Source organism: Zeus faber, assembly GCF_960531495.2.
Source record: "Zeus faber genome assembly, chromosome: 4".
Classification (NCBI taxonomy): Eukaryota; Metazoa; Chordata; class Actinopteri; order Zeiformes; family Zeidae; genus Zeus; species Zeus faber.
Genome location: NC_137191.1, coordinates 22,020,106 through 22,045,901, shown reverse-complemented (window position 1 = coordinate 22,045,901; position 25,796 = coordinate 22,020,106). Strand labels below are relative to the sequence as shown.

At 41.7% G+C, this 25,796-nt stretch overlaps 1 protein-coding gene across 1 annotated transcript; it reads left to right on the top strand.

The window, feature by feature from the left end:
• The first annotated feature begins 11,934 nt into the window (after positions 1-11,934).
• Positions 11,935-25,662, top strand: LOC307229746 (choline transporter-like protein 1). Its single transcript, XM_079999802.1, has 16 exons — positions 11,935-12,226; positions 12,707-12,796; positions 13,728-13,870; positions 14,555-14,691; positions 14,776-14,869; positions 14,956-15,125; positions 17,849-17,938; positions 18,066-18,208; positions 19,181-19,367; positions 21,648-21,816; positions 22,053-22,209; positions 22,329-22,412; positions 23,005-23,142; positions 23,957-24,193; positions 24,717-24,791; positions 25,088-25,662. The coding sequence occupies exons 1-16, from the start codon at positions 12,203-12,205 to the stop codon at positions 25,109-25,111; spliced, it is 1,962 nt and encodes a 653-aa protein (XP_079855928.1). The 5' UTR covers positions 11,935-12,202; the 3' UTR covers positions 25,112-25,662.
• The last annotated feature ends 134 nt before the right edge of the window (positions 25,663-25,796 follow it).

Here is a 25,796-nt window from a genome sequence, read left to right as displayed (position 1 = left end):
ACTTTCATATAGTATTTCATTTTGAAATATTTTCTTTTATCCAATGTGCACTGTTTGCTTCCTTAGCACAACAGCTGGATAGTGTCTCCAGCCATCTACATCAAACTTGCACCTTGCAACCCTGCAAGTAAAGAATGGTCTGAATGGTGTCCCAAAACAAATGGTCCATTAATTTGTCCTCCAACCGTCAGAGGTGACTTCATTCTGCAAATTACCTCTGGTAAATATTCCAATGAAGTGATGAGGGAAGAATGGAAATGTCCGAGTATTTGAACATTATTGTGGTCAGACTCCAGGAGACCATTAATCCAACATGCTTGAAGATCTGTGGAAGGTCCTTGGAAACCTAACCCTTTACCTAGGGTGCTGTAACTGATATTTCAAGCAAGCTCCTCTTGTCATCAATCACAAAGCAATCCATCCCGTCCACGGTTCTTGCTCTCTCTGTCTTTGAAGACCAATCCTCAGTTCATGTCACTATATATCCAAAGTGATTGCGGTTAGTTTTGGATAGCCCTTGATGGTGGACTCAGAAGAACAGAAGTCCCCGAAGAGCGGCGGAGAGTGGCGAGAAACGTTAAAGAGTCCACGCAGGGCTTCAGCTTCCATCTTGATCCCATTAGCCTTTCTGCTGACGCCGAATGCCTACAGTTAGGGTGGCGTAAGAGGGGCAGGGACTTCTTTCTTTCTTTCTTTCTTTCTTTCTCCCCCCTCCCCTCCACTCCCTCTATCCCCTTCCCATCACCTCCCTCCCTCCCTCCCTTGCTCGCTCGCTGCTGGATCTGACAGGGAGTCTGAGTCACATCCTCAGAGCCCCATCCCCCGAATCCCCCAACGCCGCTCAAACACACTCATCTATTCACTGTTTTTACTATTTCACCGCTTCATATACTTCCTCTAAGCTCTCTCCCAGACTCTCTCTGTCTTTCACCTCTCCTCTGGCTTGACTCGTTTCTCTCTCTGCACTATCTTGACGGAGCCCTGAAAAGCCTACAGCCTCCAGTTGGGTTTTGATGGGAACCAGATGGGATGCTTTGTACAACCTCCTGGCGCAGCTCCAAGCCAGATTGCTGTAATGTTTTGGCAGTTCTATCTAAGGCGTGCGTTTTGATATGTCGTCTTGTAACACCGCATTCTAAAGCAAACACGTGGCACCACAACAAAAAAAAAAGTGATAACCGTTTACAGACATTCTTGAAGGGTAGCAGTTCAAGGACTAATCATTACATTTACATTACATTTACATTTAGTCATTTAGCAGACGCTTTTATCCAAAGCGACTTACAAGGGAGAATAACATTCAAGCTACATAGCGACAGAGATTAGTGTAACAACAACATTCGTGTAACAATAAATACTGCAAGGTGGTGCTAAGTAATTGTAGGTTAGGACAGGAGGTACTCACTGAAGAGCTGTGTCTTCAGGTGCTTCTTAAAGACAGAGAGGGAGGTCCCCGCTCTGGTCATTTTTGGCAGCTCGTTCCACCAACGTGGAACTACAAATGAGAATAGCCTGGATTGCCGTGGCTGTACGGCCGGCAGAGCCAGGCGACGCTCATTTGACGAGCGCAGCATCCGTGGGGCAACATGTGCTCTTACAAGAGCATCTAAGTAGGCGGGAGCATTCCCAGCAATCACTCTGTAGGCCAGCATAAGAGACTTGAACTTGATGCGAGCGGCCACAGGTAACCAGTGGAGCTCGATGAGCAGCGGAGTGACATGTGCCCTCTTTGGCTGGTTGAACACCAGTCGCGCCGCCGCATTCTGTATCATCTGCAGTGGCTTCACCGCACAGGCCGGCAAGCCTGTTAAGAGGGCGTTGCAGTAGTCGAGACGGGACATCACCAACGTTTGTACCAGCAGTTGAGTGGCATATTGGGTCAGGTACGGCCTGACTTTTCGGATGTTGAGTAGTGCGAAGCGGCAGGACCGGGAGACGGCGGCAACATGGTCCGAGAATGTCAGTTGGTCATCAATAATGACACCAAGATTCCTTGCAGCCTTGGTAGGAACAAGAGATAGAGAGTCGATTTTAATATCAATGTTGTGATAAATACCTTGTTTGGCCGGGAAGACCAGCAGTTCCGTTTTTGCCAGATTTAGTTGAAGAAGATAATCCTTCATCCATGTGGATATGTCAGCGAGACAATCCGAGATCCGCGTCGAGACAGTAGGGTCGTCGGGCGGGAAGGACAGATAGAGTTGAGTATCATCCGCATAGCAGTGATATGAAAAGCCATGAGAGTGGATGATCGGGCCCAGTGAGGTGGTGTATATGGCAAAGAGGAGGGGTCCTAGCACCGAGCCTTGGGGCACCCCTGTGGTGAGGTTGTGAGGCACAGACAGCTGGCCTCGCCATGTCACACTGAACGAGCGCCCAGTAAGGTAAGATTCGAACCAGGAAAGTGCACTGCCCGTTATGCCCATACTTGAGAGTATGGACAGGAGTAGGCAATGATTGACAGTGTCAAAAGCAGCTGATAATCAAAATCTGAGTTTGAGTTTAAGAGCAATATTTCACAGGGCGGACAGCTTCTGTGCCTTAATAACATTGTAATAACATTGTCATAATTTTGTAATAACTTAGTAATCATTTAGACCTACAAATTTCTTCTTATCCAAGCCTGTATTAATTTGTTTTCATTCTGAACAGCATATCCATCTATCATGAGATTCTATATATTTTTGTTAGTTTGATTATTTGTATTTTTTTAATTTGTGTTTGATTCCAATTGTCTGTACGGCCATGTACCAATCCTAACCACGTAAAATTCCTTGTATATGAAAATATTAAACTAGTATTTTAAGATAGTAGTTGGCTGAATAAACAGATCCTGATCTTGATTCACACATGTATCATACAAGTGATGTTGTTAAGGAACTGCTCAGAAGGGGAATTCCTAAATAACTAATAATAATTTCATAATATATGTATTTTTTGGAGTTACTGTACTAACCGTTAAGGAAGCACAAAGCCACTGTTCTTCAGTGAACTCATTTGAAACAGCAAATTGTCAGTAATTGACGCAGTTTTAAAGGGTGGGATAATAAAATGAAAAAAATATTATGGTCTGACTGAAATTCCCATAAAACTCTGAGTTACACTTTGTGAGGAAATACACTAAGTCTGGTATGAATTAAAATCATATTTACAACGTCCAATTATGTTCATTATATTCAAATGGAAGGTCTCGCAAGTTCCACTCGGAAGAGAAAAGTTTCAAAAATAATAAGGGACAGACATACAGACAGACAGACAGACAGACAGACAGACAGACAGACAGACAGACAGACAGACAGACAGACAGACAGACAGACAGATAGATAGATAGATAGACAGAGAGACAGACAGACAGACAGACAGACAGACAGACAGACAGACAGACAGATAGATAGATAGATAGATAGATAGATAGATAGATAGATAGATAGATAGATAGATAGATAGATAGATAGATAGATAGATAGATAGATAGATAGATAGATAGATAGATAGATAGATAGGAAGCAGGAAAAATGGGCAAGCATAAGGATCTGAGTGACTTTGACAAGGGCCACATTGTGATGGCTAGACCACTGGGTCAGAGCATCTCCAAAACGACAGGTCTTGTGGGGTGTTCCTGGTATGCCATGGGTCTGCGTAGCTGCACACCAGTCAGATTGCCCATGCTGACCCCTGCCCACCTCTGAAAGCGCCTACAATCGGCACGTGAGCGCAGAGCTGGACCATGGAGCAATGGAAGAAGGTGGCCTGGTTTGATGAATCATGTTTTCTTTTACATCATGTGGATGGCCGGGGTGAGGGTCCAATCCGATGGAGCATTTGTGGGATGTACTGGAACAATAAGCCCGATCCATGGAGGCCCCACCTCACAACTTCCAGGACTTAAAGGATCTGCTGCTAACGTCTTGGTGCCAGACACCACAGGACACCTTCAGAGGTCTTGTGAGGTCCATGCCTCCACGGGTCAGAGTTGTTTTGGCGGCACGAGGGGGAGCTACACAATGTTAGTGGTTATTAGTGGTGGTTTTAATGTTGCAGCTGATCAGTGTGTATATAGTATGTATGAGTACTATCTGTGTGTAGGGTTATAAGCAAAGTGGATATGAAAAATATGCAAAAGCAGAAGTAACAGTGGTAACATTTAATTCATTTAAACCTGTTGCAAATTCCTTTCAGCTTGAGTCTCACACGTGTTTCTAATCGACAGCGTGTTTGGTTTGAGTATCTTCTCTTCCATATTGACAGATCAAACCATGACGTAGACTGCTGTTCTGCCCAAAGCCTCTCCTAAATTACAGGCCAGCGCTGGCCACCCCAAAAGCAGCTAATGACTGGATAGCCTGAGTCACTTCAATCACCAGCAGCCGGATCCTCACAAGGGTCACCATCCCCGCACATGTGACGAGTTTCGGAGCTCAGATCCGTCACCTGGAGACGGCATTTTTATCCCTAGGGAGCCAACATGGCCGCCGAGCGGAGGGTTTGTCACATCTGGATGAGCCAGAGGGTGGAGGCCAGGGGTGGGAATCAGGGAAGTAAGGGAGAGCGCTGTGTTTCATTCTGCTGACGTGTTTTTGTTCGTTCCATTCGTTAGTTTTGTTGGTTTTTGTTACCGTTATGGTACATTTGAAGATCAACGAACACTGTTTATTTTCTTCATTGTTAGGTTTATGTTTTTATTTTAGTTTTAGTTTCCTGATCTTTTCGGCTTTTAGGTTTATTGAATATTGCAAAGTTTTTCTATTTTTATTTTATTTTTTTCTTCTACTTTACTATCTATCTATCTATCTATCTATCTATCTATCTATCTATCTATCTCTCTCTCTATCTATCTATCTATCTATCTATCTATCTTTCTGTCTATCTATCTACCTTTCTGTCTGTCAGTCAATTGGTCTGTCTGTCTGTCTATCTGTCTGTCTGTCTGTCTGTCTGTCTATTTATGAATCTATCTATATTCTACTAAAGCATGATTTGTAGTTAAAAACAAACCAAACAAAAGTAGCATGGTATCAAACAACTGGAAGAGTATATATATAGAGACATTGCAACAGTAAATAAGGATTGAATGATATTGCCAAGAAACAATTTATAGTAAGTTATAGCTTCATAAATTACCCTTTAGTCTTCTATAACTTTGACCAATGATCCAAGATTTAAATCAAAGCATATACATATACATACATATACAGGTGTCCAAACTTTATCGAAACCTCGGTTTCGATAAAGTTAAAGATGGTTTAACACAGTCACATATGGGGAATGTAGGACTGTGACTAATAAAATAGTTTCGTGCCAGAGTTAACTTTACTTTTGATGAATTACAAATGCTGATTTTTTCCATTACGGAACGTTGATGAAAGCGGATGTTCCGATGGGTCACATGACCTAAGGCGGGGGGGGTGGGGGGTGGGGGGGGGGTGTCATATGGGTGGGCGGGTGACACAAAAAGACCCATTCACGATGCTCACATATCTGCCCCCAAAACTCCACCTCTTGGGGAGCCCAGAGGAAACTCTTCCAAATTCCTTCTGTTGATAGAGTTTATTATTGGAAAAATAAAAATCCACAGTAAATCATAGGCACAGGGGCAAATATAGGAAAATTGGCGATTCTGAGAGAAACAAAACAAAATGGACAAACCCATAGCCAGGCCAACTGTTAATTCCTCCTTCACACAAAGAGCGCTTTGAGACATTTTTCATACACCCGTTTTTTTTTCAAGCTTCTTCAAATAGACGTTTTGTGCTGCAACTCGCAGTCTTTTAACGTTCCGAAAACACTTTCTGGGATTTGATTTACGCTTCCAAAAACAAATAGAGTTCCCCAAAGCACGTCTAAAAATACCTAACACAAAAAAAACACAAGATCATTTTGAATCCTTTTTCTCTTACTTACTTAAAGCAAAATGCCCTGCGGTGAACTGCTCATTTTCAATAACCTAAAAAGGGGTTATTTTCACAGAGAAAAGCCTCTTCCTTGAAGTAAAGAAACTATTTCGAAGAAACATTCCTGTTGGGATGGAACAGTGATGCATTTTTAAAGTTTAAAAGTACAAATTAATTTGTAAAGCTCCATTGTTGCCTAGTATTATGTGTGATGTTCAGACTGGCTATATTTGGGAAGGCTCGGAGTGATGACTGTCCTGGGTTATAGTGCAAACCCTTAGCCGTGGGAACAGGAAGTAGAGAGTTATTGCGGATCCAGACCATAACAGTCTTCCAGCTAAAATAATCTATCTAATCTCCTCGTGCTTCTGCGGGGGTCGTTGGAATGGAACGAGGCATGACGCTAGTGACGTCTTGTGTGTGGCTGTGGGAGGGCTTGCTGTTGAGTAGAATGCATTTATGAGTTAGGGGATTTACTTTTGATGAAAGCTGAAAGTTGCTGATGAAAATGTTAAAATCCAATGTGCATGACACTGAATTCACCTGGGATGTGAATGTATGTAATCTCTCGGGCCTTAAAAAGTGGTTCCGAAACACCATGGTAGGCGTCTGAGGAGGACAACCACCCACACAGACATTTGACCTGCCTGCGATAAACTTGTTTTCTACTCACCCCTCATGTAGTAGGTAGACACTGTAGGTTTCATTCCTGCAGCACTTTGCAGCATTTTGTCCACCATAACATGCATCAGGAGTTCAACGTAAGTAATAGGGGACAAATCCACAATCTGCGGTCAGTGTAATACCTCACTCCACATTTCAGGTAAAGTTAACATGAGGCTTGACTTAAGTTCAAGGAATTATTCTTTTTTTAAACACACTGTTTATTTTTTATTTTTCTTTTTGTAAATTCCCTGTTTTCAAGCATTATTTTCATTGCAGCACCGCAGTGCTGTTTTCGGTGTTACACCCAAATGGGTCGTTTGTTCCCCTTTTTGGTTTTTGAACTGTTTTTTGAGGTGTCATATTTGGGTGTAACCAGGGCAGGCGCGAGCCATTTCGCCACTCCAGGCAAACTGTCCATGGTTGGAGAGTGACGTTGAAAGTGTCCCCATTACGCATGGTGCTTGTTTCATTCCATAAGGAAACAGAATAAGATAAAATAACCTACATCTAATATAAATTGCCTGCACGCCCAACTGCTGACACGCCCTAGGCAATGTCAGTACCGTAGGAGAGGGCAAATTGTGGCCCGTCGCCTATCAGAAGAGCCAGCACTTGGTGTATTACCGGTAACAACACCATGGCATGGCACTGATTGGGGGGCATAAACTTGAAAAAATCGAAACGATTCCTGTTACCATCTGACTTAAACCTTGTTGAAAAAAAAAAATTACACTCACCATCATTAGTGAGATTGAGTATATCGAACTGAATGTTTTTGAAGACAAAAACAAAATCGTAAAACAAATGACAGGGACCACTTGGGTGCCATGGACGGAAATTTGGGAACCCCTGCCTTGAGAAGAAATGCACACACTTACACTTCCGCACACAATGCACACTACTACACAGAAAGAAATTGCAGATTCCCTTGAAATGATTATAGTCTTCATTGTAGTGTCAAATAAGAATTTTCCTGTTCTGATCGGGAATCAGAACTGGACTCTCTGCACACAAATGATTGTGCAGCCAAGAGTAGCTCTAACACCATCATAAAGTTTGCTGATGACACATTTGCGGTGGGCCTGGTCTCCAACAACAATGGGAAAGCCTAACCTAGAGAGGTGGAGGACCTGGCATCACCTGATGCGGTGGAGCCCGGCCAATAGCCTCGACCTGAACGTCAGCGACACCGTTCCAGACAAGAGGGTGAGCAGCTTCCGGTACCCCAGTATAAACATCACCGAGGACCTGACATGGACATCTAAAACGGACACTCTCGTGAAAAGGGCACCACACCGCCTTTATCCCCTCAGACAATGGAGGAAGTTCAGAGTCTTTCCAAAGATCCATAAAAAAACTTCGCACTGGCGCCATCGAGGGCATCATGTCAGGGCGCACCACCGCCTGGTATGGGAACTATTCCCTTCAGGACCGCAGAGCCCTGCAGAGAGTGGTACGCTGGGCTGAGCTTACCACCAGGACGGCACTCAACCCCCTTCAGGACTTATACACCAGGCGGTGCAGGACCAGGGCTAAGAAGACTATTAAGGATCCCCGCCATCCCAGCCATGGTCTTTTCCAGTGGCTGCCGTCAGGCAGACGCCTCTGCTGCCATAAGACCAGAGGGACTCAGAATGAGCTTCTTCCCCCAAGCCATAAGGACACATATAAATACTGTGTCCACCATGCTCAATATTTATTATTTATTATATTATTCTCAGTTTTCAAACATTGCACAATGTACATAGTCTCCGTCGTTGATTGCTGTAATGTATAACTTGCACATCTGTCCAGTATTCCCTGGTATTCCCGATATAAATTTTCTCAGTTCTCAAACATTGCACAGCAAACATTGTACTATGTACATAAACATATACATATACATAGTGGATGTGGCTGGTTGTTGGTATACTTTAAATGCTGTATAAAGATATTTTTTTTATTTTATCTCACTCCTACTTTTTATTTTTATTCTTTTTCTTATTTATTTCTTTTTTTTTTGTGTGTAACACTCTGCCCTGCACAGTCTCTGGAGTTTGCCGAAAACCCTTTTTTACTACATGCTGTACACCATGCAATATAAATGTGACAAATAAATCTCTTGAATCTTTGAATAATGGGGTTTGTTTGGCACAGGGAAACCGAAACAGTCCCTTATCAGTGCAGACCCACAAATGTTGGATGAATTATTGTTCTTATATCTATTATGTGGAGAATCTTTTCCTGTATCCTGCTTGAAAAACGGTGTTCATCCTACACATTCTGATGAGGGTCAGGGCTGTGGGTGGAGGGCAACAGCTGGACTCCATTTGGGATCTATGGATCAAACAGACAGTGTACATGCCTTATGCAGGGAGTGAAAACAGAATTATCATTGAGGTTTTTATCTTAGTCACAAATGGCTTTGAATGGGAACTTTTGGAATTGTAAATCCTTCAAAAATTGCAAGACAGCAGCAGTGCCACGTGGACTGGAATGCTGTGGTTTACTGTTTGATTTTTTTGGCATCTGCTTGCGTAATCAAATAGTTTTGATAAAGGTCAACCGATGGAGAACGGAGCCGTTTAACATGCGGGAAACCAAACCATCTCCAGTGTTTTAGAGCAGGGTTTCCCAAACTATTTCCCCTCATGGACCCTGCTTTTTTACATATTTATTACTGTGGCAGTCGGCTTAAATTTTTGCCTGAATCGGTTCCATTTTCATGGTCGAGAGAGCAAGGTTTTTAGGGCATATGCTAAATTCGAACTTATAGTGATGGATTTTGCGGAAATTTATATTTGAGCACTCAACAATGTGGATTGTTGAACATACTTGGCTATTAGGAAACATACACCTCAAATCATCCACGGTTTCGCGATCCAAACTGACATTTCTGTCGACTACCTTTGGGGGTCTAGCTCCTGATGTTGGAAAACACTTTTTTCTCACTTTTCTGCTTTAGAAGATTGCCCAAACGCAGGTGTGTGTACTTGCCACTCTGAAATAAAATCAGTCCTTTTAGAAAAATTAAAACCGCCTTACGACCTATATAAGTTGCAGAAATGTAGCTGGGTTTCTGTATAGTCTACGCACAAGTACCCTATCTTCAGCTCTTCTGTTTCGTGGCGTTAATCAGGAACAAACCTTTGTTTTGGACAGGACCCCGGGTCGTGCATCACCCTGACCTCACCCGGGACTCTGCGCTCCATCAGCTGTGCTGGCACCGGGATCCTGGAAAACACTGTTGTCCTTGGATACGGTCGCTACAACAGCATCATCGGCAGGAAATGCTTGAGAGTTGGAGTCAGAAGATTCATTATGATATACAGTATGAGAGAGAGAGTCAAACAGATGATGTTACTGATGATGTCCCAAGTGGGGAAAAACGTGTATTTAAGATTTTAAACAACACTTTTAATAGGTATGGTATATATGTGTATATGTTTCAATATACTTTATATATAGATTACAGTTAACAGCATATTGATGACTAGTTTACAAAAGCTGTACTTTAAATGAGTACATAAAAGTCAGTAAGTAGTACCCAAAAATATACACTTCAAGTATACTCACAGTAAAATAACAAATGGGTATCAATATGCTTTTGCACACACTTTACATACTAAAAATGTACTTTCACTATGGAAAAATAAAATAAACAATTATAAAATACAATCAAATATTATTTCTTATTATATTGCTATTCTAAAGTTTTTGTTATTATTTGTTATTACATTATATATAATTTAATAATAATACAATATTTTTCTCTACTTTCTCTATGGTATAATGATTATAAATATATATATATATATATATATATATATATATATATATATATATGTTACTGCCCTCGTATTTTAATTTCACTTATTTATTAATCAGGTTACCCTATTGAATCGATGTTTAAGTAATTACTATTATTTTCAAAAGTTATGGGTGAACCTTTGCTTTTAACCATAACACGCAGAATTAGTTTCCCTGCAAGAGAAGCGTGTTTTAAAGGTGTTTTATGTTCAAGTGCCTTTATAGGGTGCAAAGTGGATGGGATGACCGCAGCCAAGTATTTATCTTGCCATCAGGTCTCCTATGCTACGCAGGACGGACCTTTGGGAGGGGGAAAAAGAGAAAAAGAAAGGGCAAAACACCTCTTCTTCAGGAAATATGACACTCCAACCCACTCAGGAAGAGAAGAGCTCAGCAAACTACACCAAACCCAGAAACCCCACAGAGATTTAGGAGGTTGATACATCTGTTAAAAAAATATATGTATATGATTGTTCTTTTGAATATTGGAATATTACCAGGAAGGGAAACGTCTCTTATACCATAACAAATAGTGCTGCTTTTCATTTTCATTTAAAACGTGAAAATTGGAGACCTTGCCCTCTGTTTTCAGAAATGTAAAGATATTATATGATATAATCATATTATTTATATTGCTAAATTATTGTAATTATATTATGTTGTACAAAAATTGTTGCTTGTGGTTATGACTGAAAAATAACTGACAATAGATTTGAAAAGACTCCTCTGGAGACTGGCTGTAATTGCATAACACAGACTGCAGGGGGGGACAGAAACAAGGTCAGAAATGTAAATTATTCCGGTGCGAATTCTTTTGAATGGCAATTCATTAATTCAATTCATTTTTACATTTCTGATTGCCAAAGTCTTTATTGATGCGCATGCACAAAAAATTAAAACAAGATATTACTCCCTTTATCAAAACTATTTTGTATACGACTAACAAAAACTAAAATGATGATGATGATGATGATGATGATGATGATGATTATAATTATTATTATTATTATTATTAGGGGTCCAGACCGTGATAATAATAATAATAATAATAATAATAATAATAATAATAATAATAATAATAATAATAATAATAATAATTAAAGCTGCAAGCAGCGATGACCGAGTCCTCAGAGTGCAAGTGTCGGCGGGACACGGAGCACTGAAAATGACCAAAAAGCGATAAAAATAAATAATAATAATAAAGTCACGTAACCAGTGCCCCTTTCGAATGTGAAATGCAAGGCTCTGCCAGGCGCTCGCACCAATGCAACGAAAACAAAATATTTTAATAACTTTTAATCGCAACGGGTGTCCACTCTTCCCCCGTCAACTACTTCAGCTCTCCACTAGGGGGCGCCACAACCCGGCCCGCGCCTTCCAAACCAGTCACCAGAGACCGCCACGCCCCTGTAGTGGGGAAAGGTTCGACTCGCCGAAAACGAGTCGTTCCGCTCCCCGACCCGCGGCTCGCTCGACACAAAGCGAGTTTCGCCCGCTCTTTGGCCGGAGGGATTCCCGACCCCCCCCCCCCCCCGCCCCCCGAGTCGTTCGCGGCGGACGAGCCGCTCCCAGTCCCGCGACGCCGCTCCCGTGAAACCCGACCCTCTTCCGGCCTCACCTGGCTCCACACCCAGTGTCGAGCGGGCGCTGCGGCTCCGGGTGCGAAAAGTTTGAGGGAACCGAGGCGGCGTGCGGCGGATTTTTGAATTAAGAAGTAGCTTGCGCAGTGGAATGGCTGCGAGTTGAACAACTTGGACCCAGGGTGCAAAAAAACAACAACAACCAAAAAACAGAAGCCGGGAGAAAGTTTACTTTTTTTTGTTTTTTGGTCCAAGTCTTCGCCGCGGCCGTTGAGCATGGGCTGTTGCAGCAGCGCCGAGGTCAGTGGTGCGACGCAACTCACTACACGCCCGTGGTTGTGCTACTCGACAACCTTTCTCTCGCTAACATTATGTGCAGTCACTTTCGGCAGAGTTTCGACTTTTACTCCCCCGACAATTTAAAGCAAACATCGCACTGTAGGTGCATGTATTCTATCCTAAAAACCATTTTGTTTTGTCTGCACAACTCAGTACTTAGCCCTTGATGACGTATTTTAGTACATAAGGGCACTGGATATGACAATTACTTTTTACTACTTCGTGTACATTTAAAAGAAACGACTTATAGAAGTTTACTTAAGTATAAATGTCATTGTGGTCATTCCACCGATATTCACACTCTGCACTTTGAACACGGAATACTTGGACAGTTTTCAAAAGAACCCACAAATGTGACGGCATGTGCATGCGAATGACTTGGTGCGGCCAAGTCAAACTTTTCCTGGTCCTCGTCCCAGTGCTTTCAATTCTGTTTTCCAGGCTGGTGATCGGGAGTGGAGGCCCCTGGAGCAGAGGAGCTGCACAGACGTCATCTGGCTGATCCTCTTCACCGTGTTCTGCGTGGGGATGGTGAGTTCCTGCAGAAGAAACCTTCATGCTGCGGCTTGAATGAGCGAAACCTGGAGGCCTGGACCCCAGGACCCCAGGCTTCAGAATCAACTCTTTAAATCCCTTCAAAGTCACTTTGGAAACTACATAGATGAACTTTTATGGAAGCCTATGAGACAACATTTTTGTCTTTCTTTTTGGCCTCATGTACTTAACTACAAGTATCACTAACTAAGTATTTTATTCTCAGTGCACCCAACATCTTTGAAAACACTGCCAGGTTTAAAGTGGAAATCCGTCAGATTATTTGTTTGTAAAATCCTGTATTTGATATATATATCCCTTATTTATTTAGCTGGCACTTTATAAGTAACAGCCATTCAATGTATTTGTTATCTATGTTGCTCCTCTTTATACTGTTTGCATTTGTTGGTAGCGGGGTCCGCCTCCTTTCTGATATTATGATTATATGATGATGTTTATCATAATATCGTAATTGGTTTATTTTGCCAGGTACCTTTTGCATAAACCTCACTGGAAGAAATTCCTAGGAATATGTAAATGTCCCGGAAAAAATAAACCGACTGTTGTTGTTGTTATTATTATTATTATTATTATTGTCTTTGTTATGTCGTAAGTCTCTCAGTTTACCCAAATGTTACCAAGTTCAGATTGTTCTTCACATTATAGGCTCATCTCATCTTCTATCTTTCCATTTATATAAAGGCAAATCATTGCAACTCCATTTGGGAGACTGTTAGCTTATATACATGGTTTTACTTAATTGCAATATTCAAGATGCGTGCAAAAGCTCTTAAACCGTAGCTGCAGTGCATATATTGACACCAGCAGATGGACGTAAATGTAAAACAATTATGCTTGGTAACATTGATCTAGTTCCATTCCACAATATAGTTACAGTTACAAACAAACCCTTCTCTAAAACCCCCAGGCTTGTATTTGTGGCTACACCATCGCCACCGGCGGGGCATCGAGGATCATCTTCGGCTACGACAGCTACGGCAACATCTGCGGCAAGAAGAACGCCAAGATCGAGGGAATAGAGCTAAGCGGCCGTGACCAGAGCGAAAAGAAGTCAGTCGTTAAAAATGTATTTTCCTTGTTGACTGCGGGTAATTCTCATGTTTCAAACTCAGTGAATGAGTTCTTTGACTCCTTTTTGAGCGATTAGCCTCCAAACGACATGCATCTTGAAGGCACGGCCTTGGAAACAATGAGTCGTGGCGCATGGCTTGATGGGCAGATTTCCCATTTGAGGCTTTGAATAACAAAGTGTCTCGGCCACAAAGCGGCATCTGTTTAGCCAGCTGAGAAATTTGTCATATTTCCATGCATCCCGGCAAAACAATCCCAAGCTAGTGATGAAAATGTTCGGCTCTTCCCCCCCAGAGTTGGTTCTTCACGAGGGACTCCGTAATAAGATTTGTTTGATTCTTCCAACTTTTAATTTGTTTGCCTCAGTTGGTTTGAGTGAGAGAGGACTTCCTGTGAACGACGAACGAGAGTCAAAAGAGTCAATTCTGCTCCGCGTCTGTCAGAACGACTCTTGTGCCTTGAGTTACTCCAGACTCCTGACTCATTTAAAAGATTTGTTTGTCACGAAAGAATCGTTGGCGGGTCTTGCATCGCTTATCCAAGCGAGTGCATATACGTGACTTCAGATAGAGAGTGTATGGTAGTATTTCTTCTTTGGTGGTGATAGTGGGTAGATTAGGACTATGACATCTTGAAATTCAACTAGTCATATCTCCCCAACAGGTATGTCTTCTTTCTAGATCCATGTAATATAGACTTCATCAACAGGAGAGTCAAGTCCTTGGCTCTTTGCGTCTCTAAGTGTCCGAACACCGAACTCAAGACGTACGCCGACATTAAGAAATTTGCATTAAATAATGGTGAGAAGGCGGTAAGATCACATCGAAAAGATTCCCTCTGGCGTTGGTGGACTTGTCTTCACGTTCCTACTTCTTCTCCAACAGGATCCGAACTCTGCTCCTACGACATCTCTCCCACGAGGTACCCGAGCCACTCTGAGAGGTTCACCAAATGCCCCAAACTCCCCGTTACTCAAAGGTAATCAGAAATACTGAATGATACTCCTGATAATCCTGTGTCCAGTCAGCAAGTCGCCCGTTAAATTCTCTTTTCCCTGGTTGTAGTAAAGCGGTGCGGGCCTTGCACCGCTGCATCCCCACGGAACTTAGCTGCTACGCGGAGCTGGCCCAGGCCTTCGTCAACTTCATCAACGACAGCAGCATCATCCAGAGGGTCATCGCCGGCGTGTTGGCCAGCAAGGAGATTATCCTGGGTCTCTGCGTTCTGGCGCTAGGTATCCTGTATCTTTAATTATGCCTGCACATCATACATGTTTCCATCAGTGGGTTAATGTGAGTCATCATTGTGCTACTTTGGCCTCCGCCGTCGTACCTTCGCCCTATGTTTGGCTCTGGCAGGAAGTCGTTGCATCGGGAATTGTCTTGCTTCAATCATAACAGGAAATGTCTATGTGGTTGCCAACACGGAGTATGTCTAAGTTTGGCCCAGTGGCAGAGAATTAGGATCTAGGAACTTCAAGATCATACGGGAATAGACCTCTGAAAACGTCCTGTGGTATCTGGCACCAAGACATTAACAGCAGAACCTGTAAGTTGTGAGGTGGGGTCTCCATGGATCAGGCTTGTTGTTCTAGCACATACCACAGATGCTTGATCGGATGGAGATCTGGGGAATTTGGAGGCCACGTCAACACCTTGAACTTTTTCTCATGTTCCTCAAACACGCATTATCCTTATCAAGGAATACCGTTGCCATGAAGAGGTGTACTTGGTCTGCAGCAATGTTTAGGTAGGTGGTACGTGTCAAAGTAACATCCACATGAATGTCAGGACCCAAGGTTTCCCAGCACAACGTTGCCCAGAGCATCACACTGCCTCCGCCGGCTTGCCTTCTTCCCATAGTGCATCCTGGTGCCATCTCTTCCCCAGGTGAACGAAGCACACGTACCCGGCCATCCACATGATGTAAAAGAAAATGTGATTCATCAAACCAGGCTGACATGCCAATTGCTTGCGCTTTCAGTGGCGGACAGGGGTCAGCATGGGCCCTCTGACCGGTCTGTGGCTACACAGCCCCATACACAGCAAGCTGTGATGCACTGTGTGTTCTGACACCTTTCTATCATAGCAGCATTAACTTTTTCCCCAATTTGTGCTACAGTAGCTCTTCTGTGGGATCAGACCAGACCGGCTAGCCTAAGCTCACAATGCACATCAATGAGCCTTGGGCGCCCATGATCTTGTTGCCAGTTCACCAGTTGTCCTTCCTTGGATGACTTTTGGTAGGTACTAACCACTGCATACAGGGAACACCCCACAAGACCTGCCGTTTTGGACAGGCTCTGACCCCGTTGTCTCATCATCACAATTTGGCCCTTGTCAAAGTCGCTGACATCCTCATGCTAGGGTCACACCACCGGCGACAGGGCTTCTGTGCACCTGGCGTTTGAGGGTGTGTCTGCTTAAAATTGGCTGTTGTGGGCGCACCAAACATTTCAAACCTTTCTCCTCTTCCATATTTAATATACATTATATAGATAGATGGGGCCGTGTCTACTTATTTTTTATTAAAATGGTGTAGTTTGTTTACTTGGCAAAATAAATAACCCCTTGAAATAAAATACATAAATTATCTTGCCATCCATCCTTAAAATACAGAATCATCCTTGTTGAAGAAACATTAAGTTACATTTTCCTTATTTTGTCTATAGTTTAAATGATATTTTTCATTAAAAAAAAGAAATAAAAGGAACAATGCAGTGGGGTCCATTTTTCCAAGGACTTGCGCCATTGAGAGCGTATCTTCCTTCCTATTGTTTGGCGCTACTCACTTCCTAATTTTTCCTGCTACCAACACCTCAACTTCAAGAACCGACCGTTCACTTGCTGCCTAATGGTAGAATTACACTGCTGCGACAGGACGCTTAAAGCGACAGGCTGCAATGCATTTTAAACGGAGCTCGGCTTCATCCAGCTGCAGTAGGCGGAGCGACGACCGGCTTTAAGGCAACAAGGAAAGTTTGAGCATGTACATTTTGGTATTTTTTAGTATTTTTAGAGCTTATTGTGCGTAATCACCGGGTGTCATGACATTTCACTGCATATATGTATGACTGTATGTATATGTATGTGACAAATAATCTCTTGAACTTGAACTTGAACATGTTTCAACTTTATGCAAATGAGCAGTACAGAGCGCCGGCGACAGCCAATAGGAAGGAAGATAGGCTCTCAATGGTGCTGATCCATGGAAAATGGACGCCCTGACCATTGCGTATTCATGATTCATTCATGATTAGTGTATTTTTTTTTATGGAAAAACATTTCTTGAACTATGTATAAAATAAGGAACATGTCTTTATTTTTTTCCAATGAGGACAACTCTTTATTTTAAGGGACTGATGGCAAGATTATTTACATGTTTTTTTCGAAAGGTTATTTAATTTGCTAAGTAAACAGCTTCACCATTTTAATACAAAAAAAAGTGCATCTCACCCTCAATCTATATAATATATTAAATCTGGAAAAGTAGAGAGGTTGGAAATATTTGCAGCACATACAACAGCCAGTTAATTTTGAGCTGACGTGCCCGTGTGTGTGTGTGTGTGTGTGTGTGTGTGTGTGTGTGTGTGTGTGTGTGTGTGTGTGTGTGTGTGTGTGTGTGTGTGTGAGATGTTTGAAAGTGAATATATATATGGGATTTGTTTTACTGATTAAACAAAATAAATGATGCCTTTTTGAAGAGTAAACAAACCCTAAAATTTAAAGTTGTGTTAGGTTTGATTGTACAGTTTGGTCACTTCAAAATATTGCATACACAATAAAATATGGGTTTGACTTAATTTTCAGTTTTTAAATGAGGAACATCTGGTCATATAGTGTGGGTGATATATACCAATGTTATATACAGTATATATACCATGTGTATCAGTGTATCTTTTTTTTTTGTCTGTTAAATAATTATTAAAAATGTTATCATTTCTCGTCCTTAATCCAGTTCTCTCGCTGATGATGATGGTCGTCATCCGCTACATCTCCAAGGTTCTCATTTGGATCGTAACCATCCTGGTCATTCTTGGTTCCATTGGTGAGGTCTTTGCCGAAATGTCTTTTTTTTATTTTTATTTATTTTTCTTTCACCTTCAATTACAATGCTATATACTGATTCGCGACTAGCATGAATTAGCAAACTTAAAAGCTGTGTTATGTCTCAGGTGGGACTGGCGTCCTCTGGTGGCTGTATGCCGACCACAGAAAAGCTCTAAACGACAACAAAGCGTCGGTGTTTGGGAAAGAAGTCGTCGCCGACAACGTCCGAGCCCTGCTGATCTACGCCATCATATCTACTGTGTTTACGGTACATGTGTAATATGTCACGAGCAGGGTGTCTGTCTGCTGTTGTGGAAATGAAGTATTTGAAGATTAATGGGAGAATTGTATTAATTAGGCTAAGAAAAACAACTTTTGTGAAAGGGATATTGGTTATATTTAACTTTTTAGGAAGAAAAACGCCACTTGCCATACCTGGCGTGATACGTTTTCTTTACCGATACTAAAATCTGACTTCCGATATTTTTACTGATGCAATGACTGCAATCTTAAGTACCTGCTGATACAAATCCAAATGTTGTTTTTTTTCCTCTTTAACTGCTTTTATGCTTTAAAAGGGTGTTTTTATATGTGAGCTATTAATATTGATCCACTTGCGTAGGATGGCCGTCTAAAAGTACCAAACTGCTCAAACTATAACTCAACAACATTTTCAACAAAATGACATGAAACCAGATTCAACCATCACAAAATGAGAAGTGTCACTTACAGTACAAATTTTAGCAAAGTTAGAGCATTGAAAAGAAAACCATATCCTGTTATCACATAGCCTACATTACGCTTCTAATATACATACGTGGAAATATAAACCAATAAATGTATAATTTGTGATTATGGATTTATTTTGTTTATATCTAACCTGCCTATAATTATTTGCTTATATTTTTCCTTATTTATTTTTTGTTGGTTTATTTCTGATTTATTTTGTCCTATTTTGTTTTGCACAGCCTTTAGATTTAGCCCTTTTTATCATTTCACTGCGGTAAAATAATCCTTAAACTTGAATCGCATGTTGCAAAGGATATTTCACGCGAGATTCATTAGAGGATCGAATCGTATTTAACTTGGATTTTTTTGCTGGTATCTACTGTGTACTGTGTGTCGGGATAGGTGCCAATGCTATCTCAAATTTTTAATGTTCTGTCCCTCGGCATTACTCCAATATCCCCAAATCCTGTTGCTTGATTTTGAAGTCCAGTCCCTCCATGCTCCTCTCCAGGTGGTCCTGCTGCTGGTGATCTTCTTCATGAGGAAGCGTGTGGCCCTCACCATCGCCCTGTTCAGCGTGGCGGGGAAGGTGTTCCTGCACATGCCCCTGCTGGCCCTGCAGCCCTTCTGGACCTTCCTGGGCCTCATGCTCTTCTGGGTCTACTGGATCTCCGTGCTGCTCTTCCTGGGCATCTCAGGTCAGGATGCGGCTTTGCAGAATCATCTGTTGAGTGTCGGCCTAGTTGCGTATAAAGTCCAAACAACGCAAGCAACATGCTTCAGAATGCAGGTCCCACGTAAACACTGGCTCTAAAAGGTTTTTGGATTTCATTGCCATTGGGTCCATTCCTTAACGTCTTGAACATTAATGCTGTGACATTTGGTCTGGATTCGGTGGCGTGGCCGCACTCCTACTTCTGTTTGGAATCTGGTGCCGTGTGGTGGGAGGAGAATCAAAGAACCTCTTCAATCCTCACCCACTCTCTGGTTCACATTCATTCCTTCACTCAGGCAGAGTTTGAATACAATTTAGGATTCTAGTCTATGGAGCCGTGGATTTAAAAACTGGTTAAATTACTTCAATGCTTTTGTAGTTGGATTATTTTAGGTACGTGCTCCCGGAAAGCCTGACTCTTGAGCTCTAATATTGCTTGGTGCTTTGAAGGCAGGTGATGTTAAAGGACATCTTTGAGGGTAAAGGGATTTGGGGCTAATGGTCTTTCAGAAACCCCCTCCCCACCTCCAAATTTGCAAAGAAAAGACAGCTCTTTAGTTCATCTGCAAAAAGCCATATCATACCATGTTACAGATCGTTCCATCCGAGTTCCTACCCCAAAACAGTCCAAAAATGTCAAGAAAATTAATGCAAAAACATGCGCCCATAGTCCAGTTTGGTATGTATCACAGTGGTTGGGCCACGGTAACAGTATGGTTTCGGTATCTTTATATTAAAAAAATAAAAAATAAAAAAGATTAATTGGTGGGTTGTAAAACTTGGCAAAAAAGGAAACAAGAGCTCATCAGCGAAACTCAATTCCTTTTGTTCCAACAAAAGAGCCGGATCATTCATGAACAACCCAACACTAGTGCGAGGAAGCGAGAGAGTGTCTGAAGAGAAGTTTATAATAAAAAAAGGGACGCGCCCATCCCAGGGGGTTATTTTCCGACTGGCGACCTCAACCCCGGGGTAGTTGTAAGCCTCACGGCAGGAAATAAAACCGGCTTCTGCTTTACACAGAGGTTCCGCCTGCGCCTCCTTCATTATGTCTCTGGATGGTCGACACTGCCAAGTGTCACAGTATTATAAAAGTGTGTTAAGTGTTTAAATCGCTGTTCTGAACAATATTCCTCCTCTCTTCCCGACAACATCGCCGCGTCTGGGACGCTTCACTACATCAAAAAACCAGACAGCGCGCCGCGCCCGTAGGCTGCATCAACACATCCAGTGGACTTTTACCATGATACTGTAATACCGCGGTTTAGCTGTGCGTATTGAACCGTAGAGGGCGCACCAACCGGTTCGATAACACACTGTGTACCGTTGCATCCCTAGTAACCATTTCAATGGGATAAAATGACTTATTGCGGCCTCTTGGATAATCACAGCCTCATGAAACTCTAGACAGAAACTCTCAATCTAGACACCTAAATCATTCAGAAAATGTATGGGATGTCCAGGTACATTGAAGATAATTGTGTTTTTGTCTTAGCCATTTTCAGAAAATAGTGCTTGTCATACAATCGTCAAAATTGCATAAATCTCAGCTTTTCAAGTTATTCAGTTCTGCGTCACCTTATTTCTTAGGGTCTCAGCTTTCTGATGGGGTAAGGCACTTGTATTTGGCACCAACTGGCAACCAACCCCCGGATTTGATATGTATGAATCGCTCTCCCTGCACCCTGGTTGCCGTGCCGCGTTCCTCCAAATACAACAACTAAAAACGGTGTGCGGACGAAGGACAAAGCAACTGGGCACGACACGTTAAGATTATTTTCCGGCATCACGCTCGGAGAGGGGATGGGGGAGAGGGTCACGGAAAGTGTTGCTCGGTTTCGTTTCGACATAAAATAAAAAAACCTACATCTAAAATAAAAACACACTGTTCTGGCACGCCGGTCACGGGTGCCGCATCGCTGCAGTACGCATCTTGGTACCCAATCGCCCGCCCCCTCCGCCAACAAATGGTCGCATACTCGTATTGAACAGCGGAATCGGATTTGACTGACAAAATTCTGAGTCGCATACAGCCCTAACGTGTTCAATACCCAGTCGATAAAAGGGACTCAGCTTTTATTGTGGATTTTGAATAAAAGTAGAATAAAGAAGCAGTATTTGTTAATTGTGAGTTCATGTGTGTATCCGGGGCTGTTTTCTGAGAGATTTTTGGTGGGGAGCTTGAGTTCTTAACCAGAGCTTTCATTGTGAAAACGTTGGCATTGTCCAATCCTAATAAATCCGTCCTGCGTTCCTCTGGTAGGAACCCCTCTGAAGAGCAACGTCACGGGCCTGGTGGAGTTCCAGATGAAGGAGCCGTTCCAGTACCTGGTGTGGTACCACGTGGTGGGACTGATCTGGATCAGCGAGTTCATCCTGGCCTTCCAGCAGATGATCATTGCTGGAGCCGTGGTCACCTACTACTTCACCAGGTACACCACCTCCACAAGCTACAGAGGACTTCACTCTTTTTTTTTTTTTTTTTTTTTTTTTTTTTTTTTTTTTTTACACAAATTGAATCTACAGTAGTTATTTTCAGTTTGCGAACAAAACTAAAGACTCCACGGCCGTTTAAAACAATTTGGTCCCTCTGAACGAATCGTTTGCAACTCTTTCATTATGCATCCGTACATTTCAAGAGGAATAAATTCCAGCATTTCTTCAAAAGGAATAAGTCCGAGCTCCCCTCTACGCCCGTCCTGTCGTCCACGTGGAGGGCGTTTCGCTACCACCTGGGAACCATCGCTAAAGGCTCCTTCATCATCACCCTGGTCAAGATCCCCCGCCTCATCCTCATGTACATCCACAGCCAGCTGAAAGGGAAGGTGAGGCTCTAGACTTCAGACTTGAACCGCAGATCTACGGTATCTTTCAAAGTATCTTAAAAGGCCAGTATCGCAAAATATATATATATTTTTTTTTTACATGAATTTTGTCTTTCTAGGAAAATGCATGTGCTCGCTGCGTGTTGAAGTCCTGTATCTGCTGCTTGTGGTGTCTGGAGAAGTGCCTCACCTTCCTGAATCAGGTGAGATGGATGGATTGATACTTTATTCATCCCCTGGATGGAAATTCCATTGTCAGAGCAGCTCACATCAGAAACAAACAACAATAATAATAAAGTAATAAGAATAACAATAGCGGTAAGAGGCAATATGCAATAAACCTAAAAATTAACAACAAACATTAAAAATAAACCTACAAAATGAACAATAAACCAGGTTCATATGATTTTTATTATTTGGCAACATATAATATACCTTAAAATGAACAGTAAACAATAAAAAATGTGGAATATACAATAAACCTAAAGATAAACAAGAAAATAAAGATATTTGCATGTAAAATAAACTAAAATATTGACCTAAAATAAACCAGACAAAAAGAAACCTGTAACGAAAACTGATAATAAACAAAAAAAAAAAAACGAGGCAATACCAAAATAGACCGTCTGTATCAACAACTTACATTCTGACATTATTATTATTATTATTATTATTATTATTATTATAATAATAATAATAATAATAATAATAATATAAGTAACAGTCTGATATAATACCAATAAATAAAAGCATGGAACATCCAAGGTGCTCACAATGTTTCCAATGCTTCCTCAGAACGCCTACACCGCCACAGCCATCAACAGCACCAGTTTCTGCACCTCCGCCCGGGACGCCCTCGCCATCCTGGTGGAGAACGCCCTGCGAGTGGCCGCCATCAACACCGTGGGGGACTTTGCCCTCTTCCTGGCTAAGGTGACCACACCCGCAAACCCCCTAACCCCCAGTGTGTGGGAGGTGGGGATGGGTTTTGCAGTTTGAAGGCATTTCAACATGTTGGGGTCTGCTAATTGTGGCTGGAATTAATATTAAATGTAAATTAATTCACGTTTAGATCTTGTGCAAAGTGAGTGCTTTTAGACCGTTTGGCATGTATAGTTATAGTGTTGTGTTATTATGTTATTATTAACCAAATTATATTGAATTTCCAAACAAAGCTTTTCTATTCACATTCAACTCGTACCCATTTCTACCCATCAATATTGTATATTTGTGTCTTTTCCGATATTTGCATAATCTGTTGCTTCATCGATAGGCTTGGGCCACGTCCAAAATGTTATATTGCGATGCAGTCCCGCACAAATATCACCACACGTGATCTTAGCGTCGTTGTTGATGGAGGGGGTGGAATGTATCTTTTTATATAATAAATGTTGTATGTAATGTTTAACGATTAATTACCTATCAATAAATTGCTAATAAGAATGCAATCGATTAGATTTCAAATGAAACAATTGAAATGCCAATTACTCCCTCATTGACACCATTTATTCTGCGACAAATATTTAAGTTTTTCGCGATCCTACCATGAGTAGATTTTACATTGACAACACATAGTGAAGGAGGTGTAAACGACACGTGGTCCCACGGACTACCGCCAGGGGTGGAATAGTTTGTCCATTTCAATGCTGAAGATGGGCGTTCTTCCCTTTCTATTGGACATTGCCGATTGACGCGTCCGTACATATTTACCCCCTCAAGTCTCATCCTGGGCCCCCTCTGCTTCCAGGTCCTGGTGGTGTCGTGCACAGCCTTCGTGGGCGTTCTGTCCCTCAACTACCAGAGGGACTACACGGTGTGGGTGCTCCCCCTCCTCATCGTCTGCCTCTTCGCCTTCCTGGTCGCTCACTGCTTCCTGTCCGTCTTCGAGATCGTGGTGGACGTGCTCTTCCTCTGCTTCGCCGTGGACACCAAGTACAACGACGGCAGCTCCGGCAGGGAGTACTACATGGACAAGGCCCTGATGGTGAGCACCGGGGACGCATTCATGTCCCGTTGGATGCGGTGAAGGGGGAAACGATGAGAAGTTTGACTCATATTTCTGTTTTTAATTCCCCCTCTGGTGAATCACTCCGTCAGAGCAGTTGTTCTATTTTTCCGATTCTGAGTTTGTGTGGCTGAGTTGGCTTTTTGTTCACAAATCAAGAGTTGAGACTGAATGCCTGTGTGCCTGGCTTCAATTACTGAGTCACGAAACAAAACAAACAACCCTTTTGCTGGAGTGGCTCCAGACTCCGGAGCAATTTTGAAAAGATTTGTTTGCCGCCAGCGAATCGTTCTCTACAAACTTAAAATATGCAACGAACAAATTGTTCCTTTTGAACGCTGATTATTGATTTTCGCATCACCAGGTGAAATATATTTCCAGAGGTATCAAATTGCAACTTTAGCTGAAACTTCCCCTGATCTTCTGCAAAAACTAAGACTCACATGACTTGGGGCTTGATTTGGCTTTTTTTTTTTTTTTTTCCGTTTTTTCCTTCTCGCAGGAATTTGTCGAAAGCAGCAGGAAGATGGGACGAAACAAATCAGACGAGGGTGACAGGCGTGAGATGAAGCCCATGGTGAGTGGAAGGAATCGGCTAGGAATTCAGAATACTGATTGAATTATCCATAGCGATGATTTGGGAAAGAAGTCCAATCCATCAATTTTCTTTGGTTGTCTGCAAACCAAATCACAAAAATAATAATAATTGAAATAATGATAAAATAAATAATCAAACAATTAATTTGTATATTGATAATAATTATAATACAGTTTCATTATTTATTAATATTTTATTATTTGTTAAAATGGATATTTATTTATATAATTCCAAAAATATTTACTTATTTTTTATTAATTCTATTTTTTCCCCAGCAACGTGGAGGAACTGCAGCCTAAACCAATGAAAATAAGAAGAATGCCAAATGCTAATAATCTTAACTCAGCGTGTTTATATGTTACAGCGTTTTTTACTTCAGGGACTTCAGAGGTGCATTATTATGCACTTTATACACAAGCAGAAATTAAGTTTTGTTGCTTTTTATGCAGTAATTGGATTATATTGTTTTTATATATTGTAAGGATATATTGTCTATTTTCTAACATTCTACGGAAAGAGACACTACCACTTTATCTTAAATGGCATGTGTGTTTTTGTTATTAATAACTTTAAAGATGTATAGAAATGTTTGTAAAACTCTGTTCTGGACATTTCCTTTTATACTTCAAATGTTCTGTTTTAGTACACTTTCAATAACATTCAAAGGCTTCACATGTTTCACCTTTTTAAAGCATTGTGATAAGCATGGGTGTTAACTTAAAACATCTATGTACATCCAATGTCTTTTGTCTTTCAAAGGTTTTTCAATAGATGTTCCGAGTTGTGGTGGATATTTTTATATATATATATATATATATATATATATATATATGAAAAATTGTATTGAAAATAAAAGTTTTAAAGGCCAAGAGAGGAAAATCTGTCTTTTGTCTACATTTTACTGAAATTTATTAAAGGTGACCTATCATGGAAAACTCACTTTTTCAGTGCTTGTGTACATTACATTGTGTCTCTGAAACAAGA